The sequence below is a fragment of the Lissotriton helveticus genome, chromosome 1_2 (genome assembly GCF_964261635.1).
Source record: "Lissotriton helveticus chromosome 1_2, aLisHel1.1, whole genome shotgun sequence".
In the NCBI taxonomy this organism is placed as follows: Eukaryota; Metazoa; Chordata; class Amphibia; order Caudata; family Salamandridae; genus Lissotriton; species Lissotriton helveticus.
Genome location: NC_136058.1, coordinates 97,975,350 through 97,994,063, shown reverse-complemented (window position 1 = coordinate 97,994,063; position 18,714 = coordinate 97,975,350). Strand labels below are relative to the sequence as shown.

Below are 18,714 nucleotides of genomic sequence, written 5' to 3'. Positions count from 1 at the left end.
TCTGGTGCGCAATCCTCCTCCGCAAGTCGCCTCTCTCCTCACTGGTCACTCCTGAGACTACTACAAAATGGCTGCTGGTCACTGGCCTTTTATAGGGTGGCCTGAGACCTGCAGAAGTCACTGGATGCGTCTAGAAAGTTCCTCATGTTAGCCTATAGGCCTGTTCTCCAGTAGTGTCCGTTATGGCAGTTGGTGGACACCATTTTAGGTTTCTGGGTGTCCCTAGATTTTCAAGGGGCATAACTAGGCCTCACAGGTTATGAGGGGAAAATGGCGTCATAACCAAGGAACACCTAGCCCCCTGACAGCACTGAAAAATCCTGGTGGACATATATATAAAAAATAAAAACCGAAACCCTGGGAGGCTAAGGGGGACAAAAATAAATAATATTGGTTAGAGTATCCCCAGATGCAGTCAGGTCTAACAGTTCTTAAAACATAAATAAAAGGCATTGTTATTTACAATGCCAATAGCTTAAACTCGCGTAAATGCGAGACCAATTGCATTGCAAATACTTGTTCTACAACGCTAACTCGAGCAGAAGGCATCGGAGCGCTTCACATGAGCACCAGTTACGTTACAGACGGACAGATTCATTTTGTTAGGCACGGGGGGATTAAGTGATTTGCCCAGGATCACAGAGGAAATGTACCATGGGTCTCCTACTGCTGACTACGGGAACAGGAGATGTGAAGTGCAACCTCTGCTTCTCTGCTTGACCACATTGTGTGACCCTGGGCAAATATAAGTTTCTTCTCTATCTAGTTCCACACTGTCTACCAAAATTGGGCATGTTTAGAAAAGTCTAAAATTGGCCATTTAAAATAATTGCTGTTTCTATGTTAAAACTTGCATACCTAGCACACACAGGACCAGGCAGAGTACACGTCATAAGGACAGGTTTACTTTCTAATGCAGTTTTTTTTTCTAAAATCAAAGACCCCCATCATCACCACCTGACACAATTCACGTTACATTGACAGGAAGCTGGGCCAAAGGATGCCAGCCCCATGCATATGTGCCCACGGGTGAGCTACAGCACTGGGACCCAACAAAAGACGCTCAAGAGCGACGTGTTCTAAGCTCTACAAGAGAAATCTACAGAAGGTGTGAGCTGCGTCCTGGATATGGGAGATGCAATAGATCAAAAGCCCAATCATAGGTAAAATTACCACTCTGGGAATATACAGAAAGTGTAACAGCCGCGCTCAACATGACATATGCAGTATACAAGAAACATATAACGGTGTATCTACCAAACAGGACAGAATACATATAGCAGCTAAACATAGATGGCGTAACTGTTGCCCAAGACGTGATACACACAGTACATGACAACCATATAGAAGGTGGTGCTACCATTCCCCCAGCCGTCATACATGTGGGAACACAAGAATATACAGATGTTCCAACTGGCCAAAACATACATTAGATCCAACTACCACTCCCTACATCATGCATATGGAACATATGGAATAAACCTATACAAAATAATAGGGGTAACAACCACTCAAGAAATGGTACGTATGGTCATAAAATAAGAAAGTTGTAACTACTACCCAGGACAGAGGCATACACTAGGTGTAAGGACTACACTGTGCACCATGCATATGGGACGTGAAATACAAAGAATGTATAAGACCCACCGAGGACATGAGAATTACAGACAGACATACAGAAGGCGCAGCTATCGCTCAAGGCACGATACATCCGGTTCATAATAAACATACAGAACGTGTAACTACCACCCAGTACATCACAAGTACAGGACACAACCATATTGAAAGTGCAGATATCGACCAGGGCACGATACACTTGTTAGATGAAAACATACAGAAACTGTGGCCCACGACATGTGTGGCACATAACATACACACATTAGGTGCGGCCACCATACGTGCATCACGCGCAGTAAAGAGAAGCTTCAACTAGCGCCCAGGAAATCATAGGTGCAGTACATACCCTTAGAAGTTTTAATTATTGCCCACAGGTCATGAGAAGTGTAGTATGTAACACAAAGAACCTTTAACTATCACACTCAGACAGAATAAACACACAGAAGGTGTAACTAACGCCTTGGACATAGTATGGACAGTAGAAAACAGGTATGCAGCGGAATACGTCACCCCTTCCCCCAAGGGCACGATACATACAGTACAAGAAATATATAAAATGTGTAAGTATGGCCTTGCCCTAGGTGTGTCCAGTATATACCCATAGAAGAGAACTACCACCGAAAAAATACACACAGTACATGGCGGGTAAAACCTCTACCCTGGGTACGAAAAGTACAGTACATACAAAATAAACAGGCAGTCTTAGATGCTATAAAAATCACAGGAGTTGTAAGACGCCTTGTTCAGGAAAAATACAGTTCTTATAAGTATGTGCATATGATATAAATGCGGTCTTATTTATGATGCCTAGGATCACACATGGCTAACTCAAGTGGTGTGTAAACAAGCATTGTAGTTGTCTGAAGTAAGCGCTCTGTATATGTTGCCTGAAATAAACGCACAGGCTTCAATTCGTTTTTAAGTCAGGAACAAACTATTTTAAAGCGCTTTGATGCACTACTGGAGAGAAAATAAACGCAGTCGGGATTACGGCGGGAACTCACCTCCTCTATACCCCACTCGTACACAAATCAGGGTCTTGTAGTCTGCCTAAAAGCTAGATTAAAAGAGTTTACGGGGGTTACCTGTGAATTGGTCGGCAGCCATCTGTTACCAGCTACAGTGCAGCATCGCTCAGGCAGCGGAATGTGTGATCGTCGGCAGTCGTTACCCCCTCCACCCCCGCAGCGAGCTAAATCGCTCTCCTCCCCTTGCTCCTGCTCCCGAAGCCATTACACAAATGGGGAGGCAGGATTATCGGACAGGGACCCATGTTATCTCTGCAGCCGCGGAATGTGTCGTCCCCAGGCCCGGACTGGCCGTTGCAGGCACCGGGCAATCCCCCGGTGCGCCGCAAGGGTGGGGGCCGTTTTTGGGCCCTGGGGGCCGTTTTTGTTACAGGGCTGTTTTTGCAGCATACCTGCAAAATCGGCCCTGTAACAAAATCGGCCGAAAATCGGCCCCACCAAAGAGCTTGGTCGCACCCCTAGGGGGCCGTCCGAGCACTTTGCCAGGGCCGGTTTTGGTTCTCAGTCCGGCCCTGGTCGTCCCGAGAGGTGCGCAGTATGCACAATTTCTTTGTATAAAGCGGGTGCCGTGCTAAAATATAAAGCACAGCACTCATGCATATTTAAGTCATGAGCATGGCGTGATAACTAAACAAAACAAGCTGTCGCCATTGCGCGAAAAAACTAGTTTAAGGAGCTAAATTCTTTCTTTCAATGAGATAAAAAATTAAAGAAACAATCGTGTAGGGCTTGCATTCCATTAGAATCCGTTCAAATTTACTTGTCCGCGAAAAGGCGGCTGACCGTATTTCTAGACCTTATTGAGGGTCTTCTGTTCGTTTTAGCTAGCAAGCAGTGAAGAGGCCCCATTACTATTCATTTCACAGCTGTGTCCGGTTTAGTTTAGTGAGAGCACAGGGGTTGGCCCACCCTTTTATCTCGTTCAAACATGCTGCCAATTCAGCAAAGCTCTTCAGACAGGTGCTGATCGAGTTCTAATCGCTGCGTCACCCCCCCTGGCGCGCAAAACGAGAATTAAGGGAATGCAGCTTCCTTTGCTGTCTATTAGCCCATGTGAGACACTTTAAGGCATTCCTGGTTTTTCAGCTGCCAGAGTTACGGTTAATGCTACAATAGTTTAGAAATGGGGCCGTGGGTAAAAGCAAAATAAATCGTGCAATAATAATAGCGAGGCCCCTGTGGCGGAAATTGTAGTTTTATTAATTGCATTAGAAGTATGGGCCTACAAGCAGGGTCGGATTGGGATCACAATTTGGCCCGGGCACTGACGAAAAAAGTGGCCCACGTTCAAGGGGCGTGGCATACATTTAAGGGGCGTGGCATACATTTAAGGGGCGTGGCCCACCGTCAAGGGGCGTGGCCCACCGTCAAGGGGCGTGGCCCACCGTCAAGGGGCGTGGCCCACCGTCAAGGGGCGTGGCCCACCGTCAAGGGGCGTGGCCCACCGTCAAGGGGCGTGCCCTTTCATGAAACACTATTTGGTTACTCTTTGAGGTCTAATTCGTAGAGAAATATTTAGTAAATTAAGCCTTTTAAAGCTTACAGAGCAAGTAACATTGGTAAAGACTAGGAGCACTGCAGGTCTGATAACTGAATACTTACATGCAGTCTTAACGCCCTGCACAAGGTCGTTAGATACTTTTTCCCAACCAGCTAATCATCACATAAATCAGAAATCTAGTACAAAGTCAAGGAGAAAGGGTAAGACTGGAATCTCTGGGAACAGAACATGTAATAACAAAAGTAAGAATTCACAAATGAGGAAAAGGCAGTCTGGGGTGTAAAGAATGCTGAAAAAATGTATCTGTACAATCTAGTCATAAATTTATTTCACAGCCAGCAAGTGATGTCTATATACAAAAAACACAGTTTTATTCACATCTGTTGCTGCCTTCAAGTCTGGGCCATGAGGAGACTGAGGATTACTCAATTAACCATGAAAATGATATAAAATCTGCAAAAAGGAATTCTAACCTGAACATGCTAGAAAAGTTAATTCTTCTGCACAGAGAAAGAAGTGCCAAGTTTGCAAATTTTGCTTAGGCCTCGAACAAGCCCTAGCATAGAATGAGGCTAAACAGCTCTCTTTTGAGAAATCACATTACATAAAGTCTTAGACATGTCCTGAAATCAACACACAAACATGTTGCCACATTCTGGCCTAGGACCTAAAATAGAGTGCAGTCAGACCTACACACTACAAACAAAAACGAACCAAAACTTACTAATTAATATGTTTCGCATATAGAGAAATATGCCCCTTGTCTGCATTTTGGATGAGGCCTTTAAAATAAAGTTACATTATTAACTGGCACACAAATGAATCAGTAAATTGTGCAAAGAAATGGTAAACAAAATGGTTCCTACCGGTTCCTTCTTGCTTCAGAGGAAGGGATCGGCTAGCAACACATTGCATTTCTGGGTGCTGGATGTGGCAAGTCAAGTAAACCTTTGAGGAAGACCTACTGAACTGAGTCTAGTGCAGTATTTTCTGGATTCGGTGGGATGACAATTGAGGCACACTCGATGTAGCTTTGAGTACTTAGCTACTAGCTTTACTCAGCCTACTTTGGTCAGCCCTGTGGAGAGTGGGATGCCAAGGGGATTAGATGGCCCCTCTTGAGTTAGAGCTTGGCAGTGTGGTGCATCTGGTTACAAGAGTAACCAAATAGAAAAGGCAGGGTGAACACTCTGTAGTTCTGTATGGGAGTGTCAGGACTAGGGTGACCAACTGGCATGGGTGCAAATTCAGGATGGGGAGTGTAAAAATTCAGGACAAAGGGTTAAAATTCAGAACAAACCTTCTGGACAAAAGGTACGTTTTACAGACCCATCAGAGGAGGTTGCGCATTATTATGTAAGTAAGTAAATAGACAACCATTTAAGCACTAGTCAAAATAAGTTTATATCAGGTTGAACCAATGGTGTACTTCACGGTTTTTCGGTATGCACGCAGCTTTGATCAACTGTGCAGGTCTTTTTGTGATATTTCATATGATAATAATCTATATATATGGTTACAGCACTGGGTTGTCCAGTCTGATATTTTGTTTACAATTCATGGTTCTGAGCAGGCATGTTTGGTGAGAGAAATGGTCGGGAAGATCTGCTTGGATAGTCATTGTGAGATGTAAAGTGGCAAACATAAGATGCCGCTAATCCAGATCCAAACATATTCAACCATTTGCAAACCTATCCATCATGTATTCTTCCATCCATCATTTCACTCATCCATCCCTCCATCCACCCTTTTACTCATCCACCCATTATCCACCCATTCATCCACTCTTCCACCCATCCATTCACTCATCCATCCATTTACCCTTTCACCCATCCAGCCACCCTTTCACTTACTCATCCATCCACCCAGTCACTCACCCTTAGACACATTCACCCTTTCAGTCATCCACACATCCATCCTCACTTTTTCTCTCTATCCACCCTTTCACCCAATTCATCTCTTCACTCATCCATCTAGCCATTTGCCCTCTCACCTATCCAGCCATCCTTTCACTTTCTTATCCATCCACCCAGTCACTCATCCTTCCACCTATTCACCCTTTCAGCCATCCATTCTCCCTTTCTCTCTCCATCAACCCTTTCACTTAGCCATCCATCCTTCCTTCCATCCACCCAACTATCCATCTACTCATCCACTCATGCATCCATCCATTGACCATATCACTCATCCATCCTTTCAATCATCCATCCATCCATCCTTTCACTCCTTCACTCATCTATCCAATCTTTTGCCCATGTACCCTCCCTTTCACTCACTCATCCATCCTTACGGCCACCCTTTCACACATCTGTTCATCCATTCACACTTTCACTTATCAATTAATCAATCCATCCATCATTTCACTCATCCATCCACCCATTCTCTCTCATCATCCATCCATTCACCCTTTCATTCATCCATTCACCCTTTCACTGATCCATCCAGCCATCCCTTCACTTACTCTCTCACCCACCTTTTCACAATAATTGTGAGCTGAGCCTTTGTAATCAGCGTTGCAGACAGAAGAGACTCATCAGGAACACACCCCTCGCTGCAGTTCCTAAAGCAAAGGGAGGCGTTCAAGATGCCCCTGCACATAGTCAATCTGAAACCTTTGAAGTCATGAGTCATGCATGATGCACAGTGCCAGGCCCTGAGGTGTCTGTGACATGGTGTTGTTTCCAGGGCTTTAAGTGGGATGACAAAACTGAGGGGTCTCTCCAAAGGGGGTGTTCAATGTAATTATGGGCGTAGCTTAAAACACCTAAGCTACAAATCTGTGCTTAGCATAGTGTGCCGCCCGACTGGTATTTTGCTGCTTCTGTCATTGCGTTCAGATATATAATACAGCAAGTAATGTTACACCTACAACAAGCCAGAACTATAGGTTTTGTCAATGGTTGTTAGTTGCATAAAATAGAAAAGCTGCAACCATGACTTCCTTGAATGTAATATTGAAAATGCATCAGTTCTAAAATGACACCGAGAAAGAACTATAACCCTTTTTTTTAAAACTTCTTGCACGGGGGGGGGCTAAGGTGAAGATTGTGCGCTTTCAAAACATCACCTGGCCCCCACAGCCAGACCCATTCTTCCTCGCCCACTGTGCCCTGAATGTGAGGGGCTGTGGGCGAGGTGTTAAGACTATCACTGTTTCCCAGGCAGCGTGGGCCCCAGGGGGGCCATGGTGAAAATGGCTCAAAAGGCCTGAGAAACACCTGGCCCCCAGGGAGGCCGATTCTTGTAAACTATCACCCCCTCCCCAGCCACCCTCAGCGTGATTGCTTTGCAGGGCAGGGGGTGCAGTAGAGGCCACAGCTGATAATCGCTGTATGGCTTGCACAGTGAAGCGCTTTCATTTCTGTCTCTGTCTCCGTGCTGTGGGACGTTTTTTTTCTCCCATTTCCCAGTCGACAGAGAGCAGACAGCAGAGAGCACTCTCTGTGGACTGGGAAAGGGGAGAAAAAACACGGCCCACGGAGGGCACTGAAACAGCGGCCCTTCGGCCGATTCCCGAATGCCCGCAGTGCCAATCCGCCCCTGCCTACAAGTACCAGAATGCTCAGTTCAGTTGGCACGCGCCCTCTATGGCCTTTTGTGGGAGAAGAGCTTGCGCGCAGCTGACCCCAGCGGCGCGTCCGCCTGGGCTCGGAGGCTGCTGGAGTGCGAGACAGGCGCGCGGGCAAAGAGCTGCTGGTGGAGCAAGGAGTTGTGCGGGGGGCACCGGGCACCTGAGAGGGAGCCGGAGCCTCAGGAGGACGCGCAGGTGGATCGATGGGGCACAGCGGCGCCTCCCGTTGCCGCCAGCAGCCATGGCGCGAGCAAAGGTGAGACTTACACAGGTAAGGAGAGCTGCGAGCCCTGCGGATGACAGATCTGGGTGCTGGGGGGCAGTGGGGTGGGTGAGCACTTCTCAATCAGTGCTGTGCTGTGATAGCGGAAGGGAGCACTTCGGGGTGCGTTGACGGCCCGTGGAGCCGAGGGCGGAGGGAAAGCGAAAGTAACTGCAGGAGGTTTGCAAGGGAGACAGGAGATGGGCACATAGCGTAACTGTACGTGGTGAATGCGTGCATCCCAATCCGGCCTGCAGCGGGCGCGGGCCCATCTCCTGTCTCCCTTGCAAGCCCTTGAAAGCATAGTCGACAACTATAGGTCTCGCATTGCGACAGCGCTTCGCGCTGCGGCGCAGGTGTGAGACCTAAAAACCAAATGTATTACTAAAAGAGATGATTACTTTTAAAGATGCACTGAAAAACAAGTAGAATGCTGTCCTAGCAGGAACATAACTGGGCAAATGAGTTACAGCTCTTTTTGGAAATGGGTTTCAATCCTGGATCCATTCAAGAAAATTCAGTTTAGTCAGGATTTCAATGATTAAAAACATTTATTCATGTTGGTTGGAGCTGATGCAGATATAATGAATGTTGTTTAACACCATCCGCACTAAGCGTTTTCCTGCTGTGCGCTAAAGATTCGCAAAACCCGCGGTTCATGATGAGCTCAGCTCGTCATGAGCGTACGACAGGCGTACCTCATGACGAGCTGAGCTCGTCATGAGCGTCGAAGGGGTTAAGAAGAATTCAACAAATATTTAATGCACAATATTCCACAAAAAGATCAGTGCAACTACATACTGGCATACTCAGAAAGAAGAATGGCAAACACTCTGTACACTTTACTTGAATCATTTGGCCATTCCTGTATCATCAGCAAATAGTGAACGGGTTTTCAGTGGTCTTCATTTCATTAACAAACCAGAAAGAGCCTTAATGTCCTCAAAGTCTCTTGAAATGCACGTGTTTGTACTATAATGGCAAAGTTTTCTGATTATTGTATTCTGTTGACCAATAACAACCGAGTGCATGCGTGCATTGTCTATTTAAATAAATATGGAAAAAACACTAGCAGTAGAGTCGTCTTTTGCTTGTGTCAAAAATAGAGGTAGATAAATTCAGATAAAATGCCCAAAAAATAAATATGGATAAATACAGATGAAAATGGCAAATAAATAAATACCATCAAACCGGTAGCCCTAGTTAGGAGTTATCTATAGAGAATGGTTTTATTAATAGGGGTGATAGAATAGTGCCTCCTTCTTTTTTAAGGATTAACATTGGCAAGTTGTGTCACAACGAACATTGCGGTAGTGTAAAAACCAAGCAAAGGGTGAAACAATGGTATTGGTGGCCTGGTATGGATGCGTGTATTGAGAGAATTGTGAGGCTTTGCATGTGGTGTGCCAATTCGGACACATTGTTATTTACCTTAAGACCTAATAAGAGTGAGCCCATCATTCCCAGCAAACCATGGCATATGGTAGCTGTGGACATAATGGGACCCATTGGTGCGGAAGCTAAATACATCATAGTGGTCATCAATGTGTTTTCAAGGTGGCCTGATTTGAAGGTTGTGAACAAAATAACTTCTGAGAAAGTTTTGAATTTTTTTTATAAAGTATTTATCAAGGAAGGGTTACCAGTACAAATCATATCTGACAAAGGTATTCAGTTCTTGTCGAATGTGTCCAAGGAGTATTTTAATAGAGTGGGAATTAAGCACAGAGCTACATCTCTATATAAAACAAGGGTAATGGCATGTTAGAAGGGTTCAACAGAGTACTAAAAAATTGCAATTAGACATAAGAAATATAAAGAGATGTTTGCCCTTAAACATGGATCACAACGTATAGAGATAAAGGAGGGATTTTGGTTAAAGTAAAAATATATCTTGGAAAGTACAGAAGGGATAAAGTCAATTTACTGAACCTTTGAAGGTAACAAAAGTGTTGAGCAATGCTGTTCAGCTAAGTGATGGTAAAGTTTGGAATTTGAGATTTGTTGTGATTTTCAACAAGGAAGCGGATTCTATTGTGGATGTTGGAAGTGGAGGTAGTTGTAATGATGTTACCTTGGGTGCAGGTATGGATTTTGATGATTTTGTGGATGGAGTTGTTGATAAAGCAGGAGTGCACACAGGAGAGCTAGAGTGGTGGAGGATCGTTGTCCTCGAGAGAGTGCCATTTTAGCTGCTGCCGCCTGGATACTCTGGAGTCTGGAAATCAGATATGCCGGAGATTCCAGTAGCAGAGCGTTGCAGTAATCCAGGCGGCTAAGAATGGTGCTCCTGACTACGGTTGCTCTGGTCTGTGCTGGAAGGAGAGGTAGCAGCTTTCGGAGGCCCCGCATTAGGGTGAAGCAACTGCTCACCTGTTTGTTGACGTTGGTCTCCAGGTTTAAGTTGTCATTAAAGCTGACCCCCAAATTCCGCACCGTCTTTACTGGTGTCAGTGGTCCATCTGAGGCTAAAGACCAGAAGTCAACAGGCAGGCTTCTGGCAATTCTTCCCACTTTGCATTGCATGATCTCTGTTTTACCGCTATTAAATTGTAGCGAGTTACTTTTTAGCCAAGTTGCCATTTCCAGCATGCAAGTATGGAATGTCTCAAGTGATTCTGCATGGGCGCCATCAAGGGAGATCATCAGCTGCGTGTCATCCACATAGTTGATCACGCTAATACCATGGGCCTTGATGATGCCCATCAGGGGTTGCATGTAAACGTTAAAAAGGATTGGACTGATCGCAGACCCCTGTGGGACCCCGTGTGGTATGGAGGGAGTGCCACTGCCTGCCATCTATCTGTCAGGTACGAACGCAGCCAGTTGAGCGCCGTTCCTTCTACTCCAAAGGTTTCCAACCTTGTCAGTAGGATGTATGCCCCTTGCAGAAACAGGCTATTGATACTAAATGTTAAGCCCTGATGAAGTCTACTATAACAGGAACTGCTAGAGACGAAACACGTGTTGGCAAGGAGCATACATAACTACAAGGAAATAAAAGAACAATTGAAAGCACGATCTTTATTCTAATGTCTGTGTGCTTGGAGAACTTTGTTGCTATTTCCTGGACTTCTCCAGTTGAGAAAGAATGGATATGGCTCTTTCTCCTCATAAGCACCAGAAAATACTTGGACACCGAAAAAAATAAGACTTTCAGACTTTATTTTGAAATGTGTGGTATTGTATGCCAACTGTCCCAGCCATCGCACCTCCTTTGTCTTATTCTACTGAATGATTTCATATGTTATATGGCACCTGCACCAGTCAGCACGTCTCATTCTATTTTAGAGTGGAGGGAGAGAGACGACGTGAGGGCTGGACGAGTGAAGGTGCAAACCTCCGTGCTCCTCCTTACCAGTGTTTCATTTCTACAAATAAAGTAACTTAATCCTTGTTGTTGTTGGATTCGGACTTTACACGTGAATCCAAAAAATATTAGAGAAAGCATAGAAACCACATATTGAATGCAAGACGAACCTGCTCAAAAAAGAACACCTGCCGCACCATAACCTAGCGGCAGTAGGCTTTACATGGCGGTTGTGGAACAGCTGTTAGCAAGGTAATGCCGAGTGGCAGTAATCCGAACAATTGTTGCATTAATTTCATTTCTTAAACACACCTTCCACCTGTTTAGGGGCTGGTGGACTGCAATCGAGCGGTCAAATGACATGGCAGTGATACATTTTTGTCAAGCATACATTACATCTTTAAGTACTGAAAATGAAAAAAGCAACAATAAAATGAGAAAAAAATAACTCGTTAATAATAAAATAAAATAGGGAAAAACAACAGATTCCTCATTATTAGAGCGATGTCCTGCTAATGTGAACTACTGAGCCAATTGGCAAGTTGTGATACTTACGGCATGACGGATCCTGCTTTTATGGTTCTTTGCCTCTTAAGCTTATTCCAATAAAAAGCTGGTCAGTTGTAGAACACACATGGAGAATGTTGTTGTGATGCATAGAGAAGAGAACAAGCTTCTTTCTCTCGCTGTTTGTACTTTACCGCCTTCAATGGTAAACACCTCCAGACTTGTCAGTGTCAAGAGACGTCATTCGCCTAATCAAAGACGAAGTCGAAAACGGACAAGAGTCAGACCTGCTCAATGACACGAAGAACACACGGAAGTCATGTTGGAATGTGTTTGCGTTGCCTTTCCAGAAAGAAAAGGATCGTAACATATCGCATTTCTAATAAATGCATTTCCAAAATGATACATATGTTATATAAATCAGCGTGTAAATATGTCACCTTACCGGCTTTTGTTTTGTATTTGCAATGCATTATATTTTAAAATAGCTGTGCTAATGTGAAACGTGATTTTTTAAAATTATTTTTGTTTCGTACCTTTTGCTACTGACAAATCGACATAATTAGAGAGGGAAAAAAGAAAGAGTGCCATCTTGGAACGTTTATTTTTTTGTTAATTTCGAACTTCTTCATTACTATTGTTGGTTGCATATTGCCCGCCTCACCAGTGCAGTGCTATTTTTTTAGTACTTTGCAATAAGAAGTTGAGCTATTTAAATCCGTAAGTCAATATGTTATAATATAAAGTAAAGGATTTGTCTCCAGTCAATACATCTATAGATTCAATATCAGCAACAGTCTAGTCCCTTTTTCATGTCACTGATACTGTTTCCATAGAAACACTACTCCAGTACAGAAGTCTTATCGTCCTGGGCCGAAGAGCTCAAACCATCGCAGCTTTCAACTGGCCAGTTTCCTCCACGCAAAAGTGAGTAACTTAAGGCAGTGAACACTCTCTCCAACACCGATAGCTTCTGTAAAGAGCAATTCATCTAGAACTTGCTATCTTCGCATTTATATGCTAGGCAATGGCTGTACAGCGCAGGAAGCTTATACAAGTCTTAGCTCACCATTCTCTCCAAAATCAGTTTTTTTCTCCAGAAAAAAGCATCCGTCCTAAGTTTTGGGTAGAGGGTCGGCGACGTTTGCTCACCTACACTCACGTTATATATATTGTTTGCACAGTTTACTCCATTCTCGGAGCCGGCTGAACTGTATTGTACATAGCAAGTTTTACATAGGTGTCTTGACGTTATCATACCGCAGCCTTATTCTTTGTGTGAATAATGCCCAGAAGTGATCTGAATTATTGCAGGTGTGCGAGTCTATGGATGCCCACAATGCGTCTTGAATCGAATCACCACAATTGTGCTACAGATGTCCACAGTATGGCCAGAATTGTAACCATACTACTTCTAGAACCATCCTAGTCCAACGAATACCCAATAATAGGCAAAAGATTAGCACCAGGATCAGCCATTAGCATGTATGCACACTATGTGCCAGGACTGACCACCATTCTTTCAGGACCAAAATTATGCTAGAGATTGGCAACATCATACCAGGAATTACCACCTTTATACCATGGCTAACATTTTACCAGTGGTGGCCAGCATGCCATGGATGCCAGCACGTTGCCAAGAATTATCACCAATGTACGAGGATTAGAATTTGACCAGGTTAGGACATCATGCCCAGATACCCACAAGTTGCCCAGAAATACTACCATTATGTGAGGGACAGCATTTTACCAGGTTGACCAATAAGTATCATGACATAGAATCAAACAAACCGATATAAGGTGGGAGGGTCTGAGATGCCGCACCACTACCTGTGTTTATATAAAATAAAATGGGCCAAGGAAAACAACATCTTAATCCAGGCCCAATATGGACTCCAGCAGTGCTTAAACCGCTTATAACAGAAAAATATACTAGGATGAAGGAGGGGAAAATATATATGGCTTTCATGGACCTGTCGGCAGCGTTCAACTGTGGTGCATGAAAAGCTATGGACTATAATGGCGAAAAGTGGGTTGACCCAGCAATATTAAATTTAATCAGACAGCTGTACTCCAATGCCATGGCCTCGGTCCGATACACTAAAAACGGGGACTGCACACGCTTATTTAAAATTGCTAGAGGAGTTAGGCAGGGATGCGTTCTTGCTCCATTCCTCTTCTCCATTTACACAAACGGTGTAGAAAACACTCTCATCAAGACTCCAAGAGACGTTCCCATGTTTAATTCACAACTCCTACCTATCCTCGCATATGCAGATGATGCGGTGTTGATCGCCAGGGCGGGGCGCGGTCTTCAACATCTGATATCCTCGTATGTATCCTTCATGGACTAAATAGATCCGAGGGTAAACCACACTAAGTCCTTTGCAGTTATAGTGGGAGCAAGGAAAAGAGATAGAACTCCCTATTTGTGGAGAAGGAGAGAATAGAGGTTGTTGACTCCTTCCCCTATTTGGGGGTAGTCTTGGACAAGGACTTTTCGTGGTCAAGGTTAGTGGAAGGAAGAAAGGGGGTAATGGAAAGAAGCCTTTCTGCTGCAAAATCATTTGCTAAAAAAACTAGGTGCTAGGCCTCTCTTACCGATAAGACATATTTATCAGGCCAAAGTTAAGGCAGCAGTAACATATGGGGCTGGGGTGAGGGCATTGTAGAGACGGGCGCACTCCAAACTATTAAAAATAAGTTTTTAAAATCCTTAGTGGGCCTTCCTGTTTCTGCTTCCAACTACATTCTACACATAACTCACGTTTCAGCTACATTACAACTGGCCCCCATCCTCTTGTGGCACCCAATATGGAATTGGGAAACAGTGCCACTGACGCAAACAATAATAAAGAATTGTTTAAACATGGATAATTCTAGGATGTCGAGATGGTTGGGTTATGTAGAAACACTCTTGAACAAAATTGGCCTTCCCCAATTGTTTAAGGATCCATCCTCATGCAGAAAGATCTCAAAGCAAAAGATTAAAAGCATGTTTCTGAAGATGATGGATTATGAGAGAAGGTAACACCATAGAGAGAACCATGCAGTTGTAACCTTTCGCTCAAACCCCCCAGTGATTGAGAGAGGATTTTTCTATTTGGCAGATAGTCACTAATGCACAACATAGATTTATATTGTTGAGGTTTTGATTGAACATGATCCCACTCATGTTAGGTTACCCTGATAAAACGTATAACCACACTGATCTAATTTTGTGCCCATGTGACAAATTGTCTAAACAAACTGATTTGCACCTAGTTTTATTCTGCAGTCTTTATAAGAAGGAAAGGAATGATTATCTAAAGCCGCTATTAAAGAAAATAATTTTAATCAAAGCCGGGGGGCATTATATTTTTTAAAAGGTCTATCTGACCACTTGATATGTTTATCATTGGCTTCGTGCCTAAGGGCCTGTATGAAAAAAAGAAAAAAGCAGGAGATACCAACAATCAATGAGTTTGTAACTTGAAAATTGATTGAGAATATTTGGGACCTGATAGTGTAACAACCAGTTTTATATTATGGAAAAGCCTTGATTGTTTTTAATTTTTTTTAACTATAGATGAAATGAATTATATTATTGTCTAAAATGAAAATGAATACTGAAAATAGTTTTTTTTTTTGTTGGTACTTTTATGATCATTTTATATCTGATCGAATAAAGGTTTTGACTATGGGCTATGAAATGTAAACCAATTATTGTTTCCTGAATGGTCCCATGTAGTATGCCCACCTCTAAAGACCAGCCACCATTAATTGTCCTGAATACAATATCAACACTCAAAAAATAAGAGAGCACATATAAAAAAACTTCAGAAACACAGTCCTTAGGTTAATCCAAAGGTCAACGCAAAATCACTATGGCAGAGGCAAGTTTTTCTTAATGTTCTCGTAAATCCATTTATTTATCATTTGAAAACATGAAATGCGCAACACATCCAATGCGTTTCACCCACCATGTAGTTTACCGCAGATGGACGCTGGACATCATTTCACGGAAGTCCGAAAGTTGTCAAGAATTACTACCATTGTGCCAAGGCCAGCATTTTATTAGAGTGGACAATGGGTTACTTCACTTGGATATGCTTGCATGTTGGCAAGATTTACGATCATTGTGTCCATTTTACCAGGGTTGGTGGACAGACAGCATCTTCACATGGATACACACGAGCTGGCAATATTTCGCTCCCTTGTTTGAGGGCAGCATTATACAATGGGAACACATGTGCACACCTACAAATACAGAGCATCAACATTGGTTTTTGGTGTTTTTTTTTAAGTACCACCTTATTCCAGTCTGACTACTGATGCTTCTCACAGCTGTCAGTCCTCTTCCTCAAGCGGTCCACTCCTGCTTCCCATTTTTGCTCACAGGGTGTGGAAGACACGGACTAGAGAACCATGCATGGCCACAAGGAAGTTGGCACACTGCAGCAGGAGTGCTATGTGAGGGTGCTGAAAGAGCAAGTGGGGATGCCAGAGAGCAGTTTGTAGCAGGAGTGCCTTGGGCGGTGCAAATGGAGCAAGCTATAGTGCAGTTGGCATAGGGTGACCAGCTGTCTGTAAATTTCATAGACTGTCCGAGATTTGGATCTCACGTCCGTTGTCCATGATCATACCTTTTACGGACACATTTTGTCCTTAATTTTGGAGTTTCAAGGGAGCAGCACTGTTCCCCTGCGAGAAGCCTCAACTCCTTGTTGGGGCAAGAACCTCCAGTTTTTTCATCCCACTTAAAGCCCTGGAAACAACCCCATGTCACAGTCCCCTCAAGTCCTGGCAATGTGCATCATGCATGACTCATGACTTCCAAGTTTTCAGATTGACGATGTGCAGGGGCATAGTGAACCCTCCTCCCACTCCACCCCTTGCTTTAGGATCTGCATCATGGGTAAAGTTCTTGATGGTTGCTTCTGCCTGCAACTCTGCAGACAAAGGGTCCGCCAATAATTAATGTGAAAAAGGTGCATGAGTGAGTAAGTGAAGGGTTGGGTGCATGGCTGGATGGATTAGTGAAAGGGTGAATGGATGAATGAAAGGGTGAACGGATGGATAATGAGAGAAAAGATGGATGGCTGAGTGAGTAGAAGGATGGATGAGAGAAAGGGTAAATAGATGGCTGTATGGGTAAAAGGGTGGATGGATGAGTGAAAGGATAGATGATGAGTGAAAGGGTGGATGATGGGCAAGAGAATGGGTGGATGGATGAGTGAAAGGGTGGATGTAAGGATGAATGATTGAGTGAAGGGGAGAATAGATGGACAAAAGAATGGATAGATGAGTGAAGGAGTGAAAGGGTGGATGGTTGAGAGAAAGGATGGATGGATGAGTGAAAGGACGGATGAGTGATTGGGTAAATGGATGGATTCTAGAGTGGATGGGTGGATTGGTGGAAGGATGGATGGCTAACTGAAAGGGGATGGAGAAAGAAAGGGTGGATGGATGGATGACTGAAAGGGTGAATGTGTGGAAGGATGAGTGACTGGGTGGATGGATGAGTAAGTGAAAGGATGGCTGGGTGAAAGGGAAAATGGCTGGATAGATGAGTGAATGGATGGATGGGTGGAAGAGAGGATGATGAGTCTACGGATGGATAGAGTGAAATGGTAGATGGATGAGTGAAAGGGTGGATGGAGGGATAGATGAGTGAAATGATGGATGGAAGGATACATGATGGATAGGTTTGCAAATGGTTGAATGTGTTTGGATATGGATGGGCACACAGATGGAAGGAAAGAATGAATAGTGAAAGACTGAATGATGGATGAAAGAATGATTACATCTTGTAGCCGGCATTATCTTAAGTAACATTTTCTATACATTGAGATTCACATTTATATGAGCCATTGTCTCTATATAATATATGTGTGATGTAACGAACTCCGACACCCTGCGCTACATACTTGAGATGAGAAGCACTATAAAAGAAATTAAATAAACATGAGAGAGGGTCTCTGTGAAGATGAGGGGCACCATTGGACGGTGGTAGCAAGGCCGGACTGACTGGGCGTCGAGCGTTTCCCTGGGAGGCCGGAAAGGTGGGGGGGGGCGCTTTTGTTACTGGGGGCTGGCAATCCAAAGTTCCTTGTATATCCAGCAGTTTTCAGGCAATAATAAAAGCGGCCTCACTTATATTCAGGTGAGGTTCACAACTGTCTGGTGACTAATGTTCCTTCTGGAGCGAGATGGGAGTTTTGAATCATCTAAGGTAGAACACAGGGTTAATATGCTTGCTGCAAAGAATGTGTACCATGCATATCAAAGAATAGTATTTTATGTGCAGATCTCAGTGGGTTACTACTTTTGTCACTGAGATTCTATTGTTACTGTGCAGTTCATAAGTTACATATGTAATCTAGCCCAGTGAGCTATGAACTGCCATCAAAGAGCTGCATGCAAGCTGCATGGTGCAGGTTTCAAAGTTAGGTTTTTTTCTCAGTCTTTCATTATCCTGATGTTGCTAAAAAAAGTTTGTTAGGATAGGAATACATTCTTATCATTAAAGTTAACCCTATCCATGGTGTTGTGTTCTGAATCCTGAGTTTGTGCTTCTTCAGACCAAGCACTCTTAAAAAATGCCTACCATTATAGGTGACGTGCATCCTATATCTTGTAGTGCACTTTGCCTCATGTAACATGATCTGTACACTGATTTACACACATATGATTCATTGTCTCTGTATGTGTGTGTGATGTAAAGTGCTCTGACATCTTATACTGGTACTACGAGAAAGGCTACAAAACAAATGAAATACACGTGAGAGAGGGACTTTGGAGCGATGAGAGGCACTGTTGGTTATAGTGAGGCAATCACTGAAGAGCCTCCTCAAAGATTGTCGTATCCTGGTGCACAGTAAAGTCATTTTTTAGAATGCTTTAGAAGCTAATAGAATTGATATTTAATGACAAAAG

The 18,714-nt window shown here is 43.7% G+C and overlaps 2 protein-coding genes across 8 annotated transcripts in view; one reads left to right on the top strand and one right to left on the bottom strand.

Moving 5' to 3' along the window:
- ITGB3BP (integrin subunit beta 3 binding protein) overlaps window positions 1-12,027 on the bottom strand; it is a 277,373-nt gene extending 265,346 nt beyond the window's left edge. For all 7 annotated transcript variants that reach the window (XM_078669225.1, XM_078669232.1, XM_078669250.1 and 4 more), the window contains exon 1: window positions 11,845-12,027. In XM_078669225.1, the coding sequence (XP_078525351.1) occupies window positions 11,845-11,849 (5 nt within the window). In that variant the 5' untranslated portion in view covers window positions 11,850-12,027. The remainder of the gene's footprint in view (window positions 1-11,844) is intronic.
- Window positions 12,028-12,659: 632 nt separating this feature from the next.
- EFCAB7 (EF-hand calcium binding domain 7) overlaps window positions 12,660-18,714 on the top strand; it is a 317,322-nt gene continuing 311,267 nt past the window's right edge. Inside the window, exon 1 of the mRNA XM_078669291.1 lies at window positions 12,660-12,723. The gene's annotated coding sequence lies outside the window, so the exon portion shown is untranslated. The remainder of the gene's footprint in view (window positions 12,724-18,714) is intronic.